At 39.7% G+C, this 23,198-nt stretch overlaps 2 protein-coding genes across 3 annotated transcripts in view; one reads left to right on the plus strand and one right to left on the minus strand.

The window, feature by feature from the left end:
• The window catches only part of AVEN (apoptosis and caspase activation inhibitor), a 108,258-nt gene that overhangs the window by 69,152 nt on the left and 15,908 nt on the right, over nucleotides 1-23,198 (minus strand). Inside the window, exon 2 of the mRNA XM_083509533.1 lies at nucleotides 17,279-17,450. Within this exon, the coding sequence (XP_083365659.1) occupies nucleotides 17,279-17,450 (172 nt within the window). The remainder of the gene's footprint in view (nucleotides 1-17,278; nucleotides 17,451-23,198) is intronic.
• Nucleotides 1-23,198, plus strand: part of CHRM5 (cholinergic receptor muscarinic 5) — a 60,390-nt gene that overhangs the window by 11,682 nt on the left and 25,510 nt on the right. The window lies entirely within an intron of this gene.

Consider the following 23,198-nt stretch of genomic DNA (forward strand, 5'->3'; position numbering starts at 1 on the left):
TGTGATGCTCCTTCCTTCTCCCCAGCAGTTCTGTTCAAGTTTATGCAGCATGTCTGATACACCACTACACCAGCCTAATTTGGACTGCAAGTCCAGCCTGTTATGGCAAGCTCAAACTTCAAGTGACACTTTAGTACCTACTAGGATAACAGCCCTATAATGCATGTTCCCTGGGACCATTATATCCCATAGCTCCCTGCTGGGGAGTGGAATTTCCTCAATATACATTGTAAGGTGGTCTTGTACAGTTTGCCACATAGGTAACCTGCAGTTTGTAGTTTACATACCTCAAACAGCAGGTCTGCCTTTGTATAAAGACGGTTCCTCTGAGGATGAACACTCAAAAGTGTTGTGATTCTTTCATTTTTAAAATTATTTCTATCATTTGGAACATTTTCCTTTCTGCTGTTGTGCAGACCATGTGCAATCTTTAGCTAAAGGAGTTGTCCCCAGATACATCCTTTCAGCTAACAGTAAGAAGTTGGCTTTGTATCTTGCATGGGTCTTCCTGGTTCTACAGTTGTGGCCACCCATCAGGTGTATGAGTAGAACCACTGTAGTGTGAAGCTGCATAGTGTGTTGAATATGAGAAGTGAGTGGATATTTCTGGTAAAGTCAGCATATGGCTCCAGGAAATCATTAATGGCAGCATGACTACTGATAGGTTTTTTTTATTCTGCTTATAAAGGGGAGTCTGACTGTATTTTGGTCTTTACCCTCACCGACTTCCTTTCGAAAGACAGATGGTGAAATAATGTCTCAATGGTGCATCCAATTTATCAAAAAGTCATATGAGAAACTGAAGCTGTAATCTTATACACGCTTACCTGGAAATAAGTCCAACTGAACTCAGACTTACTATATGTATGGGACTGCAGTATAAGTAAGTGAGATTAATAGGAATATGCCACACAGCATACCATTTTCAAATAAACGCATCCTTCAAAGAGATACATTTCTTAGTAGGAAATCCAGAATGCAGTATTTCTTAAGTTGAGTTCAGTACATTTGTGCTGAAGTGTATTCCAAGAACTATGCAGTATAGAGTCAGGTTTTTTTATTTGTAATAAATGGTAGAAATCACTGTTTAAAAAATTCAAGGCTCTCCTCAGAAAGGCGGAAGGCTTTTTGAAGGCTCTCTAAGGAAGAAGGAAAGCAGAACAGAGAGGGGGCTGGTTTTGTTTGACTGACTCATTTTCAACCTTTACTGGGAGGTGAATCAGATGACCTTCCCTTGACAATATACACTCAACGCTGTGGCTCATGAAAAGGGTGGTATTTCTGGAACTGCTGTAGACAATTCAGATTGGGAAACTGATAAGGTCTATTCTTTATTTTCAAGGTCTTGAATGAAAACAGAGTGAGTGAAAGTGAGGCATACATGCTTCCGTTGATCAGTGTAGTGTCCTTCAGATGTAAGCAGCAGATGTAAAGCAGATGTAGAAGATGCTTTCCCCCCCACGAAGGGAACCTACGCAGCTGGGGCAACATCTGAATGATGCAACCGCTTGAGTGAGGCTGACTGTGTGCCTCTTTCTTGCAGAATTGGCTCTCATGCAACAGTTTCAGTAGCTGAAGGATGTTAAAAATTTCCTCTTGTAAGTGTTAGAATTAAATGTTAAGATTTCTTGGGAGGAGAACACAACCAATATAGGTGCAAGAACAACCAAACAATGCAATAAGGAATTATTTGAATAAAGACATAATTGTTGGAAAGATTATAGATTATGAGTCACTAATGAGAGGTCATAAGTAATGCTATAAATAGATGCGTTTTTGTTCTATTTTGACATGCTGATAAAACTAAATTGGCATAAAGCTGAGTGTAATTGGAAGTTAACAGCACAATCTTAACAAAAGAGGAGATGGACTTTATTTTGGTAATATGTTAATTCTAATGAAAAGAGAAAGAAGTCAGAATTACACCCCTTAAGGTAAAGGTAAAAGACCTCTGGAAGGTTATGTGTTCATCTCCCCTTTCAGGCCAAGGGAGCCAGCGTTTGTCCGCAGACAGTTTTCCAGATCATGTGGCCAGCATGACTAAACCGCTTCCATGATGCAAGCCAGAACACACAGAAACACCGTTTACTTTCCCGCTGCAGAGGTACCTATTTATCTACTTGCACTAGTATGCTTTCAAACTGCTAGGTTGGCAGGAGCCGGGACAAAGCGATGGGAGCTCACCCCACCAAGTGGATTCAAACTGCTGACCTTACGATCAGCAAGCTCAAGAGGCTTGGTGGTTTAGACCACAGTGCCATCCGTGCCCCCACACCCCTCAAGACCAGTATCCTAGCTCCAGAAAAGGCTAAGCTTCCCATAAACTTATTTTTAGACCACTGTGTTGACCTGGTCCTAATCCTGAGTACATATGAGCATGGGACAGCTTTCAAATCTAACAATGCATTAGCTGGCACATTTCTTCTGCTTTGCCTTCTGAACATCTAAATGCATTGCTGCAACTATTGATAACAAATACTTACTTTGAAACAGTTATAAGATGAAGCCCTCAGAATTCTAACAGGAAAATCACTTAATGACAAAGGCAGGATCACATTCATCTATTCCACAGGTTGTTAAATTGATCATTCCTGCTGTATCTCCTCCACTAACACATTGAGAAAACTAAAATATTCATCTATTCACAGCAGACACAAGTTTTCCATAAAACACAAATAAAAGAATTTTACAATTTTGTATCTTGCTGTAGAAGTTAGGCAGTTCAATCCCTAGCATTTTTACTCAACAATTGATGTCATTCAGAGTAAGAAAACAGCCTGATCTATTAAAATAAATGATAAAGATGCATATGATTTTAAATTGCACAACTTTATTCTCCCACCACAGAAATAAAATTAAGCTGGCAGTTTAAATTTCTGACATTTCCTGTTTTTAGCACTTCAAAATGTATAAAAAAGGGACAGCTTGTTCGATAAGGGTGAAAAAAATCTAATGTTGGAAACTTTTAGAAAGGAAATGTTGAACAGATGGAAATCCAGCCTACAATGTTGCCAATTTCTGCAATTTTATTATACGATTTTGCTATCTTGGTATATATTTAAAGGGACCTGATTAATTTCTTTCTATTTTCATATAACAAATTTTCTTTCATACAACTGTGGTAATCATAGTCACCATTTTGCAGCTCACATTATTTGCCATGTAACATCACAATAAATCTCTATGAGCCATCGTTTTCTTATCAGCCTTTTCTAATTTGCAAGGGAATAGCTGTGTTATTCTTGTAGCAGAAACAACAAAGAGCTTTGTGACACCTTAAAGACTATCAAATAAGGTGCTAAAAGATTCTCTCTTGTTTTGGCTGTTTTTCTTTACATACTCCCACCAGCCAAGATGGTGCCAAACATATTGCTCTGCTTTCCTTTGGACCGCATCAGTGGGGGGGGGGGGCTTGTCCTCTGGGCACTCCAGGACTTCCATATACACTGCCCGGGCTTCCACCACAGGAAGGTCCTTCTTCCTTAAAACAAATGCCATTATTGCAAGATGCTAAAGATAATTAACTTTATGGAATTTTTAGCCACAGTGCCTACAGAAGGTCACTGGGTATCTGAGCTCCACTAGGTAGACAAAGGTGAAATAAACTCTTAAGAAGTAAGTGCAGCTCCCATCAATTTTGTAGACTGGCCAAGCCCAAACAACTGGAATCACATATATTGAGTAAAACAAAAGAACACATAAATTTCTAGATTATTAGGGAAGGAGGCAACAAGAGTAGGAACACATATGACACAGTGTTTAAGTCCATGCTAGGGTGAGGCCCCAAACTTAATTCGTTCTGGAGGTCCATTCTTAACCCAAAACTGTTCGTAACCTGAGGTGCGCTTTCACTAATGGGGCCTCCTGCTGCCGCCGTGCAGCCGGCACGTGGTTTCTGTTCTCATCCTGGGGCAAAGTTCTCAATCTGAGGTACTACTTCCGGGTTAGCAGAGTTTGTAACCTGAAGCGTTTGTAACCCAAAGCATTTCTAACCTGAGGTACCACTGTAAATCCACCTGCAAAAGGTGCCCAGCGAACAAAAAACAAAAGGTGTGCCCATCTGGTAATGTCCTTTGTTCTACATATGTAGACCTTAGGGGTCCTTGTTATATCCAGAGCGCCACGCCTCCAAGCAGCGGCGTTGCAACCCCTGCCAGTGCCTGGGGAAGGTGTTGAGCTTTTTTTAGGAAATGAAAGTTGTTGAGCTGGGCAGGCAATCGGAGGAAGAGACATAGGGCTACAGAGAGACTGTGGCGACAATCCTGTGGATCGTGATAGGCCTGGTCTAAAGAAAATCCCAAGGCTGCAGAATGCAGGGACTGTGGAGGCAACTCTCTCCCTTAGAAACAGTCCATCAGATAAGGAAAGGCTGTTTTTGGAGATTTTGTCTTCCAGGTCCTAGTCCAATGCTCTAACTACTGCACCAAACTGGCTCTCTAATAAAAGTCCATAAAGTGCCTTGTGCAAACACTATGTTCATGCTGCAGAAGAAAAGAATGTAACTGCCATACCAAAAAGGTGGAAATGCTCAAAACTACTGTTGGCATAGAAAAGTCATATGTAAAGAATTCCAAAGTTTTTAGCAGGAAGTCGCAACACATTTCATCAGTCATTAGGGCTAGAACCACGTTTTCACACTTAAATGATGACACAACCTCTCAGTATTCTTTTTCAACTTCTAGATTCTGCATTAGATCCCATACTGTGCTAAAATGAGCAGGTAGATGCAAAGACTTTGTACAAGATGCTAATTCTATTCCCTATCCAAATGGAAGTATGGTGCTCTCAGTTCTTCCCTTTTCCCATAATGAAAAGAGCCAAAAACCTTCTTCTTTACTCGCATTTGAAGCACCAAAATAAAGTTATTTTATGGAGATTGCAATCCTCTCTGTTGCTTCTTATATAAGATTGTTGCCACTTGGGGCATTTATGTAGAATTACTAAACAGTAGGACCATATTTTGATCATTGTTCTAAGCTCAGCATTTCTCCTTATAATATCTATAATCAGGTTTATAAACAATTTCAAAAGCCTTCTTTTGTTTATAGCCACAAAGTAGAAGGCTGCTTTAAAAAGACAAAACTTCCCAGTTCTGAGAGATGCTGGTTATTCTTCAATCTCATGCACTGGTCTAATTTGAATGTTGAAAATTGCACAAACATGTTGTTGGTTATTGTTGCTGTTTTTTAAAAAAGGTTATTTTTAAATGCGTAAAATATTTTTAAAGAATATAACACATAGGACTTTTCTTCATCTGTTTCACAAGTAATGCAGTACAAAACAGAAATACAAACATGCATTCCTGAAATTAAGAGAAAACTCCAAATATTTTTGAGAATTGTGGAAAACCTTTCTTCCTTGTGTGGAAATTAATTCTGCAACATTGCCCTAGTCAACTTGAGACTGGTTTAATTGCAATTTGCTATCCTGGGAATACTATCTCTTGTATTTTCTCTCAAGATATCCATCAGGACAGGATAATGGTATCCAATCTTATTTTAAACAAGCATTTTGATTCTTTTGTGACTTTACTCCATGGTACAACTGTAAGTGCTGGTACACAACCTAACTTAAGAATTAATGACTATAGCAGTGAAAAACTACACCTGTACCCTTCTGAACAAGACTGTACTGTGGAATTCATATTCAGGTCCTGAGAATATAAGCATTCAAGAACTTTTGAAATTATTGTTCTAAAACAAGCAGGGTCAGTGGCTTTCTCACTGTCAAGACGCTGAGGCACACATTTTGTCAAAGCAAGCAACTGGAGCCTTTTCAAGATTCATGAGTTAAGAACTCCAACTATAAAATGAATCTTACAATTTCACATTGTCAGCAGAGCATTAAAGTCTTTAGTGGGGACAGGTAGCAAGGAACAACAGAGAGGGTTTAAGTCGGGGGCAAGAAACTAGCCTGCCAGTCCCTCCTCTCAAACATAAAACTCCATCATTATTTTGTGGCTGCTATTTTAAGAAGTGCTCTGTCTTCCCTGCTGCTCTTCCATAGAGCTCGTGAAGCATGTGACATAAAGTTTCTAGGGTTCAAAACAAGATTTTTTTTCCCCAGCAGAAAATTGCCAAACCTGATGCTACAGTTCCTTCTATTTCTGCCTTATGACTTCTTAATGAAGAGGAAATTGTTTCTCATTACTGTCTTTCACTAGATTGTGCTGAGTACAGCCATAGAGCACAGCCATTATGAATATTCATCTCAAATCCTTAGCCACCCACAAAGTGTGAAAATTATTGGTGTATATTTTTCAAAATGTTAGTAATATGCCAGAAGGCTTTCCGAAGCTAACTTGGACTTAACTAAAAGAATTACAGTGGTGACTAGCTGTCCTTGGGGAATGAAACATTTATATCCATAAGATACTAAAGAGCACATTATGTAATATTGCATATATCACATGTAAAGACTGCAGAGGGCATATTGCCATTAAAAAGAAAGAAAGAGAAAACTGATCATATTCCACTTAAAACAAAGTACTTGTCTTTAAATCAGCTGATCTTAATTGATTATGGTGAACCTACACAAGCTCAAATGAGCGGTGGACCAAAGCAAAAAATCTATTTTGGGATACTTTAGACAGACAGATCAATAAGTGACCAAGGGCAATTCTTCAAAGTCTTCCAGTCCAGTCAAGTTATGCCATTACTTCCACTTCTTTTGTTTCTTCTGCTTGAACAGATTTTAGTATTTTCAAGATTCATTCCCAAAGGCTCTACACGAGACCTGAATTTCACCTCTGCTGCATCAGCATTTAGTTAATAGAGAGAAAAGGGTAGGTGGGCAGGAGGGAGAGGCTTAATATTATATATATATATATATATATATATATATATATATATATATATATATGCAGGTTTTGGTGTCTTCGGGTGTCTTCCCGTGTAAGAGTTGGGGTGTCTAGGCGACGTTTCGACGAGGTCTCACTCGTCATCTTCAGGCTGGTGCTTTCGGCTTCTTGTTACTGGAACAGAGCAGGATCTCAGTGTTTGAGTTCCTATAAATACTGTTGAGGGGGTGTGGTGTATAGCCTCCAACGTTCTGGGCAGAGAGGAAGTTCCCAGGTTAGTGTGCCTTTTCTTCTTTTGTTCCTTAATTACTTGAGGGATATCTTGAGTGATTTCTTGAGTGATATTCTGAGTACCACTTAGGTGGGTCATTAAGTGTGGATTAGTTGCTAAAGCTTTCGTGTCTTGACCTCTTGAGCTTGTGAAGAGTTTTTCTGAGAAGATGGCTGTACTGCACTTAGTTGTGCTCTGGCTTGGCTTCGTGTATAGGGGCGAGCTGTGGTTTTGTGCCCTGTGTCGGCCAGATCTGTGTAGGGATTGCAGGGGGGTGCAGCATCCGGAGGTGCCACTATGGTTTGGCTACTGGATGGTGTCTGTAATTTATCTGTGGAGAGGGTCTGGGTTTGGGTCTGGTGTGGTTGATTGGTGATGGCGTTCTGTGTGCCTCTGGTTCTGGTGTCGGTTTTTGTGGGGAGGGCTAATTTCCAGATGTCTGGCAGGCGGGACGTGTCGTCACGCTTGTTCATGTTGTGAGGGTGTTTCTCTATCTCGATGGCTTCCATGATTATTCTCTTGTGGTGATGTTCCATGTTAAAGAGCAATTTGGAATCTGCAAAATTAATTTCGTGTCCTGTTTCTTTCATGTGTTGGAAAAGAGAGGAAGTTTTTTCTTCTTTTTTGACGGCATTCTTGTGTTCTGTGATACGTGCATTTATTCGTCTGTTTGTTTGTCCAATGTACGTGGCTGGGCAGACTTTGCAGGGTATTTCATAGACCCCTTGGTTTTCCAACTGGATTTTATCTTTGGGGTTTCTGAGGATATTGGCTATTTTTTGGTTGGTGCAAAAGGCTGTTTTGATATTGTGTTTATGGAGGATTTTGCTAATTTTATCTGTAGTGCCCTTGATATAAGGAAGGAGGGCCATGCCATTGTTTTCTTCTGTGTCTTGGTTTTTGGGGGGTGTTTCTTTTTGGATTAGCTTCGTAACCCTGTTTTGCTGGTATCCATTGGCGATTAACACATTTGAGAGATTCTGTAACTCAGTTGTCAAGTGGTCTTTGTCAGCCAGGCGTTTGGTTCTGGAGATGAGAGTCTTGGCTACGGAGTTTATTTGTGCAGGGTGGTGGTGTGATTGTGCATGTAAGTAGCGGTTGGTGTGTGTTTTTTTCCGGTAGATAGTGTGTCCTAGGGAGCCATCAGGTTTTTTGTAGATTACACGGGAAGACACCCGAAGACACCAAAACCTGCATTCCTGTACCCGTGAAAATCTACGAAAGCAAATATATATATATATATATACACACACACACACACACACACACACACACAATACAAAATAAAATTGTTACAAATGGAAATGAACCTACATTTTGAAAAAATTAATTAACTGCTTTGTTTAACCAAGCAAGCTTATGAAAATCTGACAAGTTTAAGCAAGCTGATTTAACATTTCAAGAGAAACCATTTGCAAAGACGGCACGGAACTTCAGCATGCTGTCCAAAAACCAACTAGTACTAAAAGCAAACCTTGCCTACTGTTCATGCTTAAGGAAAAGAGAGCTTAAACATGAACCCAGGTTCTGACAACACAATGCTGTGCTGAAGGAGCAATACAGGTCTGGGGGTGACTATATTTATGCGGCTCTGATAAGCCATAGTTCAGCTTACCATGTTCTGCAACCAGGCCACTGTGCACCAAGTAATAAAGCATGCAGATCTAAATCATTACAATACATTAATCTATTCAAGCAGGGATGCATCTCAAGCTGCATGCAGTCAGCCCAATCTAAATTTCATATTGCCTTATGATATATGCTTTTCTTTGTACGCGATAAAAGAAGTGGAAGTTTATAAAGCTGTCATGAGCTTTGAGTACAAGATTCTGAAACATCTTTGAGTGTACTAAAGTCCTTTCTCATAACCTTTAAAAAATGTGAGAAAAGTTTTCAAATTATGAGATCAACTTCAGCTCTCCTCACCTCTACAGTTTCTGGACATGTGTGGTTCAAACCTCTGCCAAATGCTTCCATATTGTCTTCCCCACTCAAGCACCTCCTTATTACATCTTGATCATGTACCACCCCCCCTTGCTGCTTCTGATGCCCCTTGCCTGTTGCTTTTCTGGTCCTTACAGACCTTCTCTTAAGCCTTGCCTCCTCTGCCTCTATGCATAACCAATGGCAGTTAAAAGACTGTTAGGATCAGAGCAGCTCAGTGTTCTGAGGGGTCGGGCTTGATCAGAATAAGAGATATGCGCATAGAACCTCCTACTCCACATAATAGGCCTGGGATCTGCTACGACTTATAGGGATCACCTCTGGATAAGAAAAAATAATGCCCCAAGTATTAGTCGTGAAACATAGTATTTATTCTTATTAGAATATTTAGTGCTTCTTTGTGCTTCTTTGGAAGACAACTCCTCTGTGTGGAAAGGTTCCGTGGCAGTTTGAAACCCACTGCCTTATCACATTTCACTGCGGCCTGGAACTAATGCACAGAATAGCAGGAAATATCTACTGCTCTTAGGGTGCCAGTAATCCTGACATGGATGCATCACTGCCAAGCATTTTATTAGGATCAGGATGTCAAGTACCAAAACAAAAATAAAGAGACTTGATAAAGGAATTAAGAAAACTAGAGTTGGAGACTCCACAATATCTACAAAGTTGTTGCTGCTTTAAAACTGTGTCTCCAGTTCCAATCAGTATTTTGTGGTATTGTGAACTGAGCTAATTATTATTCTGCACTGAAAGACCACAGCATTCAGATGTAACAGCATCTTCTACCACAATCTCATATTTGAGTCATGATGCATACAAAACACTGAAAGAAAATGTGATTATGCAAGTAATTAAATTTCAGAGGATGGTAAATTTCATGTTCCCCATAAATAAAGGATTTAATACACCGAAATGGAACCTCGCTGAATTTCAATAGCACAAATATTAGATAAGTGATGATCAAGGGTATTAGTAGTGATAAAACAACAACAATCATCAATAAATTAGAAAGGAATCTATTATAAAATACACAATGTCCTAAATCAGGCAAATACATGGAAAACTAAAAAACAATCCTTAACACAGGACCTAGCTGAAATGACAAGTCATGATTAACTGCAATGCTGAAAACCAGGTCTGCACAACCTGTGACCACACACAGTTTGCTATCTCTGCATAATGGCCTGCTTGGCAACACCCTCATTTTTATAGTGCGAGCAGGTGGAAGAAGCAGGTTTATTAACCCCTGTTGAGCTGCCATACTTGGCTTGTTGTTGTTTAGTCGTTTAGTTGTGTCCGACTCTTCGTGACCCCATGGACCAGAGCACGCCAGGCACTCCTGTCTTCCACTGCCTCCCACAGTTTGGTCAGACTCATGTTTGTAGCTTCAAGAACGCTGTCCAACCATCTTGTCCTCTGTCGTCCCCTTCTTCTTGTGCCCTCAATCTTTCCCAACATCAGGGTCTTTTCCAGGGAGTCTTCTCTTCTTATGAGGTGGCCAAAGTATTGGAGCCTCATCTTCACAATCTGTGCTTCCAGTGCGCACTCAGGGCTGATTTCCTTAAGAATGGATACGTTTGATCTTCTTGCAGTCCATGGGACTCTCAAGAGTCTCCTCCAGCACCATAATTCAAAAGCATCAATTCTTCGGCGATCAGCCTTCTTTATGGTCCAACTCTCACTTCCATACATCACTACTGGGAAAACCATGGCTTTAACTATACGGACCTTTGTTGGTAAGGTGATGTCTCTGCTTTTTAAGATGCTGTCTAGGTTTGCCATCGCCTTTCTCCCAAGGAGCAGGCGTCTTTTAATTTCGTGACTGCTGTCACCATCTGCACTGATCATGGAGCCCAAGAAAGTAAAATCTCTCACTGCCTCCATTTCTTCCCCTTCTATTTGCCAGGTGGTGATGGGCCCAGTGGCCATGATCTTCGTTTTTTTGATGCTGAGCTACAGACCATATTTTGCTCTCTCCTCTTTCAGCCTCATTAAAAGGCTTTTTAATTCCTCCTCACTTTCTGCCATCAAGGTTGTGTCATCTGCATATCTGAGGTTGTTGATATTTCTTGGCTAGTGGCCTGTATTTGACTTATTTGGTCACAGGTCATGTAGGCCAGTGTTCCCCAACCTTGGGTCTCCAGCTGTTTTTGGACTACAACTCCCAGCATCCCTTGCTAACAAGACCAGTGGTCAGGGATGATGGGAATTGCAGTCCGAACACAGCTGGAGACCTAAGGTTGGGGAACACTGATGTAGGCCTACTCAAATGATTCTACCCCCCTCTTCTTTTACAAATGAATAAGCCAATAGTAGAAGTAATTCTAAGGCAGACCACTAGTGCTGCCCCTGGCTATAAGCAGCTCCAAGCATACACACACATGTATCAGAGAATGAATGGACAGATATATAAATAGATAGATAGTACTATATATAGATGGAAATTATTGCAGAAGCAGGTATTGACTGCTGCATGGGCAATGCTTACTAAGCCACACATAATTCCCATTTCCGCTGAGACTCACGAGGAGCAACAGTTGTGGCCCCAGAACAGCCACAGTGGAGTTGGCCTCCCTTCCTCACCTTTGGCATGGTGGGAGAGGGCACTTCTGGTTCCTCTCACTGAGCCAGCAGCCAGGGACTTGCTTGCATGGCTCACCAGCCAATCACAAATGAGCTGGGGGGGCATGGCTGGGGAGCAGACCTGAGTGAGAACTTCTTCCCTGCACCCCGAGTATAAAAGCCAGTCACACCCAATGCCTACACCAAACCATCTGACACCTGGAATCGGTAAAGTTGTGGCCCTTTTATTCCCAACACCGTTGGTCCTGTGTTCTTTGTTGATGTTATTATTGCACTCCCACCACCGGGTCCACTTTGCCCTGGCCCACAGCAACTCTTACCCCTTTAGAAACTATATAAGGTATTTTTCCTTAAGTGATAGGTTTCTATTGTATAAAGACAGAAGCACCTCACTTAAAATGTAAAGTTCACCATCTGAAAATCATTACTCACAAGTAATGATTATCAGTGGCTACTAGCTATGATGGCTTGCTCTGTTTTCACAGCTGGAGGCAGCAATACTTCTGAATACCAGTTGCTAGAAGCCACAGGATGGAAGAGTGCTCTTGTGCTTTGATCCTGCTTGTGAGTTTACCACAGGCAGCTGGTTGGCCACTGTGAGAACAGGGTGCTGGACTAGATGGGCTGTTCGCCTAGCTTAGCAGGCTCTTCTTATGTTCTTAAGTACAGTGGTACCTTGGGTTAAGAACTTAATTCGTTCCAGAGGTCCGTTCTTAACCTGAAACATTTCTTAACCTGAGGCGCGCTTTCGCTAATGGGGTCTCCTGCTGACGCTGCACCACTGGTGCACAATTTCTGTTCTTATCCTGGGGCAAAGTTCTTAAGCTGGAGCAACCACTTCCTGGTTAGCGGAGTTTGTAACCCAAAGCACCTGCAACCCGAAGCTCCTGTAACCCGAGGTACCACTGTAATCAAAATCAAGTCAAGGGAATTAGTCAAAGTAAGTGCTTTAGGAGAACACATGGCCTTATGCACACGATTGAAAAGAGATGGATGATTCTAAGCAAGAAACCACACACTATAAAACATTAAATCATGTCTGCTAAACAAACAAAAACACGACACATTTCTGCTTCAATTTCCTGAATGAAAATGCTACATGTTCTGAAAAAATTCACTTAAGTACCAATTTGTAATAAACATTAACACTTCTTTAAATCTAGAGGGATTTTTAATATCAGATCCTCATTTAATTAAGCACTAAATGTTGACCTTTCAAATTTTCATTAAGTTAAATTACGTCTACAAGGCTAGGACAATCCAAGTTTATATTCTGACATCATTCAAATGTTTTATAGCAGCTGAAAAACACACAGATGAAATACATCTATTAGGCTTCATTTACTTTAAAAAGAAAATAATAGTAAAGTTAGTTCAACTGTAGACATAAATCTCTAATAGCCTGTTCAATTATAAGATATATTTGTAGCAAGTTATAAATAAAAATATCCTCGTGACTTTGTTTTTGGTTGCACAGATGCTGAAATGTAAGAATTCTCACAGAGAATTACAGCTGAAATGTAAGAATTCTCACAGAGGAAAAAAAATTATTGGGGGTGGGCACAGAGATTTTTTTTTTAAGGATTTGTGTGTTTCCCAAAGACAGCACCAGCCAACCAGGCGAGTGTAGGGCAGCCTGCTGGCAAAATGGGATTTGTCTCCTCCAAGGTATAGAAAAATCATCCCCATATTTATTTCAAGCAAATTAGCTTACAATATTAAGGCTGCCCTAGTTCAATTTTAAACATTATCCTAAATATTACAAGTGTTTTTTTAAAAACCTACTATGCTGTTAACTTCTTTACAATCCTTTTGTAAATATGCAATAAACATTTTCCATTCTTTTTTTATATTTGCTCATGAGAGGAGGAGGAAGTGTGCATTTGCGTGACTTATTTCTAGGTCAGGGATAGCTAACCTATGGTCTACCAGATGCTACTGAACAAATTTCCATCAGTCCCAGCCAGCATGACCAATCACAGGAAGGGAGCACAGGTTAGTCGTCCCCCCCCCCCGTTCTATACCAATAAAACAGGGGAATACTTCATCTGAACTAGGCTACCATCAACCATAAGGAAAAAGAGGAGTAGCAATGGAAGGTGGTTTTTCTGTATTCTTGTTAGTGTCCTGACCAACAACTTTTAATCATGCACCACACATTGAACTGAACACACTGAAGGGCTAGCAATACTGGCTCCATTCACAGACTAATTACTACACCAGCCAAGTCACAGACAGTACGTTCTTTAACTCCCTCAGTGTGAAGAGCAGCACGCTTTAATAAAGTTCTCCCCTTTTGCCTGTCGGCTGTTCACTTTCCCACATAAGCCAAGGCACAGACCTACATTGGAAACAAGACAGAAGTGCATAAGGAAAGAAGGTAGAAGTGGTGGTAATGCCTTTGCTTGCTGCATCTTGACTTGTAAGGGAGAAAATGGGTGAACAGTAGGGCCAGCTGGAAAGTCTCTGGAAACTGAACTGAGCTGTCAGTTACTACTCCCTAACTAGGATGATCAAGTCCAAAAGGACAGTAGGATTCTATACCTTTAAGCGTTGCTACAATAGAGAAACCCAACAGAGGCGTCTGTTTCTCATGCATGCAAGAGAGCTACACCTGCCTATATTCTGTTTGACAATTTCTCACCTTCAAAAATACCTAAGGAGCTTCACCTGGAGTCACTGATATGGAGCCCTTGGCTGCTTGTTACATCCGAAACAGTTTAACATCAACTGCATGTGCACTACTATTTCTAAGGGCTTTTGGATTGCAACCCTGGGCATCCATCCACCTCTTCCTCCAAAATATATATTTTTTAAAAATTATACTGCCTTTTGCAAATAAGAAAGTGCTAAAAATGGCTTACAGTGGAATACAGCCTAAAAATCATTTAGAAAAGCAAAACACCAATCGGATATACCACACCCCTTACTGGTATCTCATCAGCCTCCTACTAAGTGCCCTGCTTTCCACTACAAGTCAAGGTTCCAAAAAAATAAAATTGCAAGATGAAACCTAATATAATACATAATTCAAAAATAAAATGATGCCACTCACTTGTCATCAGCCTGCAGTTGCTAGATGAAAGGGAAAGAAGGGGAAGTATGTGACCTTGATCAACATAGCATTTATTTTAGGTCCCTAGCAAGAAGACCCATAGAAGCAAAAAAATAAATAAAAAAGAATGAAGTTGTCATGGACACTTGGTGTGTAAAGCACAGTTCAACATGGCATGCAATACCCTGTACTGGGCTGACAGTGTAGAGTAGGGATACATTGTTTCATGTGGGGAGGAGCTCATCTCTCATCTCTATGCCTCATTAAGGGCACCTACCTCAAACAGAAATTCAGTAATCCATTTTGAAAAATGCTTATTAGCACTATACCTCTATTTATGTATTTCCTAAATTACAATGAATAACAAAGAGCTAACAATGCCCAAGACACTATATATTTTATTTTTGCAGAGAAAATTATACTGTAATAAAATTCAAACAAATTGTTCTAGCTAGGTATAAATGTAACTTATCTTTAGTGTCATATACAGTATGCATCAATTCCACCCACCCATCAATACTATTTATTACTTTTCTCCTCTGCATTCTCAGCATAACAAGACTCTCAAAACAGCAAATATTCAATACCTGAATGATTCACCTCTAATTTCTTCAAGTGTTCCAGAGAAATCTAGATACAAATTTGAAAGCCATCTTCACAAGATTTCACATTTTGTAGCAGATCCAAATTTTTAAAAAAGATAAAAGCGTAATGTACTAAATGTACTAAAATAAATTATATTTCAAGTTTTGCAATATGCACACATTAACAATCTACTTCTTTTCAAGATATGACCTGAATGGCAATATAATGATGCTAACCAAAACTGATTAGACTTTCAGATGCAAGATCACACATGGAATTCATGCAAACAAAATTGTTTAGAAACTGTCACATACCAAAGTCACTAGCCTTTTTTTTATCCATTAATGCTCTAGTTCTACTTCTAAATGTTCCTAAAGAACTTGGAAAAGTATGAATACTTCAAACTGACAAAAAAATGCTATTTTCATCTTCACATACACGCACTCTCAGTTAAATACACTGAAGCTGTTCAATACACTGAAGCTGATTACAGTCATAGGGAGAAAGGAAGTTTACCCTCTTTGAATTCTGTGGTTTTACATATCAGGACATAATAACAATCATCTGTTCCTTGGCATGTCCTAAAATTAGGTAAATACAACCTCAGATGAACAACAGCACATGATTTATTACACCGTGCCATGATTTATTTACCAGAAATAAAGCCCAAAAGAAAGAAAAGGTTGTCTCAGATGATAGACCAAGAATTAGGCGTAACATCCAAACATACACATGCAAAGCTGTAATACAGAACTGTCAATGGGTACAGTCCAAGACACTGTCAGAGCTAGGGTAAGCCTGCCTTTAAACTACTTGAAAGGCTTACTAGAACTATACAAGCCTACACAGACGTAATAGGACTGCAGCTCGCACAGCCCATAGCAGAATGAATTTGCCCACACCCAGAGTGCTTTTTTGGTTTTTAAAAAAGGGTGCTAGTACTCATATATTGATAAAGGTGTCATGGGTGCTAATACTCTGTACCACTGAGTACTGTCACAAAAAAGTCTAAGTATGTGTATACACACACACATCAATGACTAACAAAAAATAAATTTCCAATTCTTATAGCAAAACATGTTGGCAGCCATTTTCATCAGTTATAGAGCTTTGAGGACGGAATGCTCAGACAGCTTTCATTTTGCTGAAACTAAGCAATGCTGTACTGTCCTATAAGTTGAGCCCATGTGGTATTAATGTGTCCAAAATGCACATCCAGGTTCTCCCTTTTTGCTAAAATTGTTGGATATGTTGGCATCTGTATAGCAAGTATTGGTAAGTCTGATAGACTATGGTTCTCAGAGTTGCAGTTTGCAAAAAAAGTAGAATACAGAAACCATAGTCCAACGCAAAGGTTTATGGAGGCCCTGATCCAACTTGGGTCACTTTGTTGACATCATGGTGTGACTGAGAGGAGTAAAATCATTCCAAATCACCTGACTCACCTAGTTATTCAGCCCCAGCACAAAGCTGCTACACATCCCTATCTTGATATAGGATCTTATCTAAATGGAATAAATAAATAAATAAATAAATAAAATTAGGGGACAGCAGCTCAGTGGTGGAGCACTGGAAACGACTTGTCAGAAACCCTGAACAACCACTGGCAGTCAGTGTAGATCAGGTATCTTCAACCTTTTCAGATTCAGAGTCCACTTTTAACTCAAATATGCATTGGGTGATTTACTTCTTAATCTTTTACCATATACTTGTATGATGGTAGTGCTCCTGTTGTGACCCATCTTGCATCTGGCCGCAATTCACTAGTGGGTCCCAAATCATTGTTCGAAGACCAGTGGTGCAGATGATGCTAAGATAAATGGACCACTGGCCTAGCTTGCTATAAAGCAGCTTCCTATGCTCTCACCCTTCTTGTTATAACACTGCCCATAGGCTTTTAACTAGCGAATTATTAAATCAGTCTTCTTGTCGAGAATTCCATTACCAGCAGCAAAAACGAGGCATTCCAAATGCCATTATGAGGAGACAAATATGCAACGTATAAAATTAAACGCTGTTTGTGATTTCTCTTCCTTACCTGCTGAGCTAAGCAAAACACTGAAGTCTGTCCCACGCTGTGATTCACCATTGTCATTTTGTGTTTCTTTCTCCGTATCTTCATAACGGTGCCAGTTGGAAACTACTTTTCTTCTTGAATAACTTCCTTGTTCTTCTTTTTCCTCTTCTTGTGACTCAAGATCAGCCGAGGCCTATGACATGTAGCAGCAAGAAGATTGAATAAGAGCTTTAATTAGCCTTTTCTTTTAATCTGTGTTTGGTTTTCTGAAAAATTAAGACAGCTACCTTAAATCAATGTCCCAATTTAACATTTCATTTAGTAGGCATGTCCAGATTACCTGCCCTGGCATGTCAGTACTTAGAACCTGCATCACTATATCTGTCTGTGACACTAAATTTCATGGCAACACTGTCCTAGTGTCACAGTAAACAGCTGATCTAGGGGATTTACATTTATCCTCTCTTCAATTTTAAGACTGTGATGGATTACCCAAAAATCTGGTAGCCTATTTATTATATCCCCTTACATTCATTCAGTTGTGTGCCATCAGGCTTCATGCTCTTTCACAGTTAAAGTTTAAAACAAGGTTTAACCCTGGGCCAAGGTTTATTCCATGGTACTGACATTTAGAAGACATCTGAAGGGAAGTTTTTAATGTGTGACATTTTAATGTATTTTAATCTTTGTTGGAAGCTGCCCAGAGTGGCTGGGGAAACCCAGCCAGATGGGCGGGGTACAAATAAATTATTATTGTTGTTGTTGTTGTTGTTGTTGTTGTTGTTGTTGTTGTTATTATTATTATTATTATTATTATCATCATCATCATCATCATCATCATCAACACCCCACTTTCTCAAACTATTCTTAAACCATTTACTGTTCCTTTTTAATGTCCAGATTGTATCACAAGTTATCTACAGGAATTAAACATACAACAAGAATATGATGCTAACTGAAATCTGTTAGCAGCTGCTAATCTCTTGCTTTAAATGGAAAACAATTTTTGACCTATGCAGAAGAAATGTGGGAGAACATGCTCATAACAAGCACTTGGCAACTATCTGAGGATAGGAAGTCAATGAGTCAGATTATTCTGCTCTGTGCCTCTTTATACCCCATAGTCTAAACATCTTTATCTTCATTAATCTGGAAATTAATTTCTTTCTCCTTTTCTTCATCAGAAACATAGCAAGCTATCAACTTAAGCTACACTCTAGACAGCCTGGAAATGAAAGTTCACTTAGATCTGTTTCCTCAAATTCTTTGCTCCTGTTGCAGATTTGCTTATGGTGGGTTCTTAGAGAAAGCAGTGAAACAGTACTTCTACCCAAGGAGCTCTCTTCCTGAGGACATATTGCCCCAGGGTCCTCCAAAATTTGGAGCAGAGAGTGAAAATAGCTCACAACTATTTCTCTTCTCCTAGGCTGTGATACAGCTTGCTCCTCCTTCAGCAGTATGAGAGGCAGAGCAATGGCGGCTTCACTTGGCAATATATCATGGGTAAAACCACCGATGCTCCCGAGTCCCTCTGCTACCAGCAACCCAAAGTTGCAAGTGGCACTGGTAGCAGAAGGACTCGGGAGTGGCATCCGTTTCACCCGCGACATAGCACCGAGTAAAGCCACCATCGCAGTCTGCCCCTCATACCAGTCCTGGATGATGTATCAATACATTGCCCAGGTCTAATCATTACTGTTTCACACCACACCACTAATACCACCCTCACATTTTTGATTGTGACAAAAGCTGAAGGTAAGAGGTGACAGCTCGACTAAACCCTAAAATGAGTTTATGGTTCACAGTTCACATTCTTCACCACTAAATAAGATTGAAGGGCTATAAAATTGACTCCAACTGACCAAAAAGCAAATTCTTCAGTGAAGGAAATCAATACTGTCCCCACCAAAATTAAAACCCCAGGGAATCATTCACTGTGATAGAAGGGAACAGATCTTATGTCTGAAGACTTTTTTTGTGAAGCACACTTCTAGATCTGTTGAAAGCTAGTGGTAAGTTGCTGTATGCGATCAAACAGCAGTCATCTACCCTACCAGTAAAGTGTTTTCATATCATCAACTTAAGGGCTCGTGATGAGTAAGCCAAGTTAGCAATGTTGACAGAACAGAAGGTTCTGTCAACATGAATGCTGAAGGTTCTGTCAACATGAACACCTGAATGCTGAAGTCAGCTACTGCTGTCTTAGTATACATACAAACACACCAATAGGAATATACTCAAGTTGATTCATATTAAGTTTTGCCAAAGTTCAGAGGTAAGGGAACAGGGGCTTTTGGCTTTCAATTCAACCTTCATCACAATAGTATTGGTGTCTACCATGGTTAGCAGTATTTTAGTCATCAATTAATGATGATCCCCAGATGTTCCATATTCAGCAACATTACCACCTTCTATCCTCCTATTTGCAAATTTTAGCCAATGGTCACTCTTTTTAGGTACAGCAATAAATTAAAAATTCAACTGTTGTAACTGGGTTACATTAAAAGTCCCTTAATAAAATTCATTTTATTATCATTTTATTACTACTATACCTAGTAGTAAGCCCACTTGAAAAAAAACGGCATTTACTTCTGAGTAGACATGCAGACATGTCTAAGACTGCTGTTAGGTTTTTCAGACCTAGTTGCTAAGTATTAATTTGAATTCTTGTAAACTTCATCTTAAGTCACGGTTTAAACTATTTGTCAGAAACTAAAAATCCACAGCAATCAAACCATTTACCATTTTAATGGTAACCTATCCTTGAAAATCACATCTGAATAGACCTCCAGCACCAATATCCTTGCATTCTGTCTCCAACAAGCCAATTGTAACTGACAAGTTCTACTGGTTTTCCACCCACTCCAAGCTGCTAGCTTTTGAATGAACATTCCAGGGTTGTCCTAGCAACCAGATGGTTCTACCCACAACCCCATACTTACAGTAAGATTAAATCAAAACACAATTTTCTGCATATGGAAATAACAGTGGAAAAATATCTATGACCGCATAGTGGTCCATTTTTCTCTATTTCAGCATGAATTAAACTATGGAATTCTCATAGCAATGTAAAATAGTGCAGGCCAATTCCACAAATTCACTGATTTCTACATTTGAGTGGATATACCTAAATTGCAAGTGCTTGCAATTTGTAATTTCATTACATACTTCAAGGACAGACCTGAAAATACTGTATTCACATTCAAAGCCTGCTCCAAATAGTTTCATAAATGCAGAGTTCACATTTCTTTTAAATATACTCATGCCTTAGAATATAATTTGCCTTTATTAGTGCAGTAGTTATGAAAGATAGAAGAGTAAAATAACCTTTTCCCCAGCTGTTCTTGTTTGCCTCCTATTGTCAGTGTTGCCACTGCTTTCCACTTTTAAAAATATATATACTTTTAAAAACACAGCTGGGTTTTATGAGCTTATATGACAACAATTCAAAGCACCTAACAGGGATTAGTAATTTTCCCATTTTCACAAAATATGTATAAAAGGTCAAGTATAAATATTTAACAAAATACATTTTACTACAGGAGCTAAACAAAAACGGAGAATGAAATGCATAAACTGGAAATTTTACTGCACCAGTGCGGGAGAAAGGAACATATAATTCAACAGAGTGCAGTATCAAACAGGCATCCTCTTGTACCTATTGTGCAATCAGATACACCACTGAAGACTGGGGTGTACGAATGTACCCACAGCAGACCACTACAATCATATATGCAGGCATGGTGTAGTGGATCAGCTGGACCCATGTTCAAATTCACTTCAATGAACAAATATGACGGTGACTTTGGACTACTCTCTATTTCTCAATCTAACCTTCTCCACATGTTATAGGAATTAAATAGGCAAGTCCTGGCTATGTTGCCTTAAGTTCCTTGGAGGAGTACACAATTTTTATCAACTTGCCAACCACTGAGACGTTCCAGAGACAGTGCTACTCAGTTTAGTTTCATTTGGACAAGAGAGCACTGGAGAGTTAGGCTGCTTTTGCTTTATCCCCAAATAAAAGAAGCAGAGCACAGTAGAATCAAAGGCCACATGCAAGTCTGGCCAACTCTCCAAGCGCTGCATGCCAGCAACTATTGTGGCCAGAGACCACCAAGCATGCAGTGGCTCTCATGCATGCACTGCACTGACTACACAGACATACAGTTTGCATATATATTCAATTTTTTGTTTGTTTTATTAGTCACTATAATCAATATATATTCACACACACACAACACACTTGTCCCCATCACAACTCTTGGCTGAAAGGCTGACCTCAAGCCACAGTAGGACTAAAACATAGGTAGGTAAACTAAGGCCCGGGGGCCAGATCTGGCCCAATCGCTTTCTAAATCCGGCCCACGGACGGTCCGGGAATCAGTGTGTTTTTACATGAGTACAATGTGTCCTTTTATTTAAAATGCATCTCTGGGTTATTTGTGGGGCATAGGAATTCATTCCCCCCCCCAATATAATCCGGTCCCCCACAAGGTCTAAGGGACAGTGGACCGGCTGCCTGCTGAAAAAGTTTGCTGACCCCTGGACTAAAACCATTCCTAACACAATTCTTCAAAAATGCTGCAGGTATGGCAGCTAAAAGACACTGAGTGGGAAGGCACTGATCCAACCCAACAGGACATAGTGAGCTTCCAGCTCTATTTTGTCTTTATAATTCATAGGTTTTTTGTCTACTACCTCTGTGGGGCTTCCTTCCACTTCTTAATGCTTTCATGGACTACATGGGGAATTACAAAGTCAATAGGAGTGTTTCCTCACTATACCTGTGTAGGCCTCATGAGTCTCCTCTTGTACCAATCATTTCCAGCGCAGACTGCATTTGCTTCAGCTCCTACACTGAAAACCGTTATTATTTTTTGGTGTCTCTGAATTCCCATCAGGCAACACTTTAGGCAAATCAGGGAAGAACTCATTCACAAATATCAAGATAACTAGACTCAACACATTCAGAAGAAACCACAAATGAATATAGCCCAGGAGATAACACAGCTTTCTCTTGTGAAGTATCAGAGAGTGACTAGTTCTGCAATCAGAAACAGGTTGTTTTTTTCTCAGCTGCAAGTCAAAATGCTAGTTCTACTCTGTAAATACAAAAGCTGGGGAAGGTACATCATTTCTGTGCCTTTTTTGTAACGACAGGCATAATAAATTATATTGGTTGCTCCTTTAGCAACCTAGCAGCTGACAGAAGAGGTGGTGTGATGAGAAATCAAACAATTTAGTTTGTTGTCTCACTGAAATTAATTAAATTGTCCTCCATTATACTTCCTGTTTTCCCAGTTGCGCATTGTGAAGATAAGCCCAATATCCTTCCAATTAATCATTAGCTATTCATTCGAAAGTAACCATTGGTAAAAATAACTCAGCCACAATTTTATCAGAAACTACCAAACTGTTAAAGATATAGCACTCCTCAAGGATTTGTACATTGCTCTCTTCAGACTTTGCCTGAAGATGGTTATTAAAATCTGAAGGTAGAACAGCATCAATTTTCTTGAGCTTTAAAATGTTCGTTTCTGCCTTTCTGCTGCTCATACACAGCTATTTTAAACAGTACTGCTGAAATTAAATTAATAAAGTCTGTCAAAATTATAAAACTGGACAGTACAGAAGAAAACAAATCTAGGAAAGGGGAAATATGTTGCATTCATTAGTTTACATACGTTGCATGGGCTTCATTCTGACATTTAAGGCATTCATAAATACAGCTTTCCGTACTGCCCTTCAGTAACTGTGATAGTTTATAACATTTTCTCAATCATTCTCCTACTGCCAATAATATTACACCTCATGCAATTCATGCAATGAAGAATGATTTCTTTCACTTATTTCCTTCATCTGTGACCTTTAGAGAGATCTACCAAAGGTAAAAGGTTTAATTAGAAAAAAAGGTCAGCTACAGAAACAGATAGTGGGC

This window comes from Podarcis liolepis (genome assembly GCF_965112155.1).
Source record: "Podarcis liolepis genome assembly, chromosome: 1".
Lineage (NCBI taxonomy): Eukaryota > Metazoa > Chordata > Lepidosauria > Squamata > Lacertidae > Podarcis > Podarcis liolepis.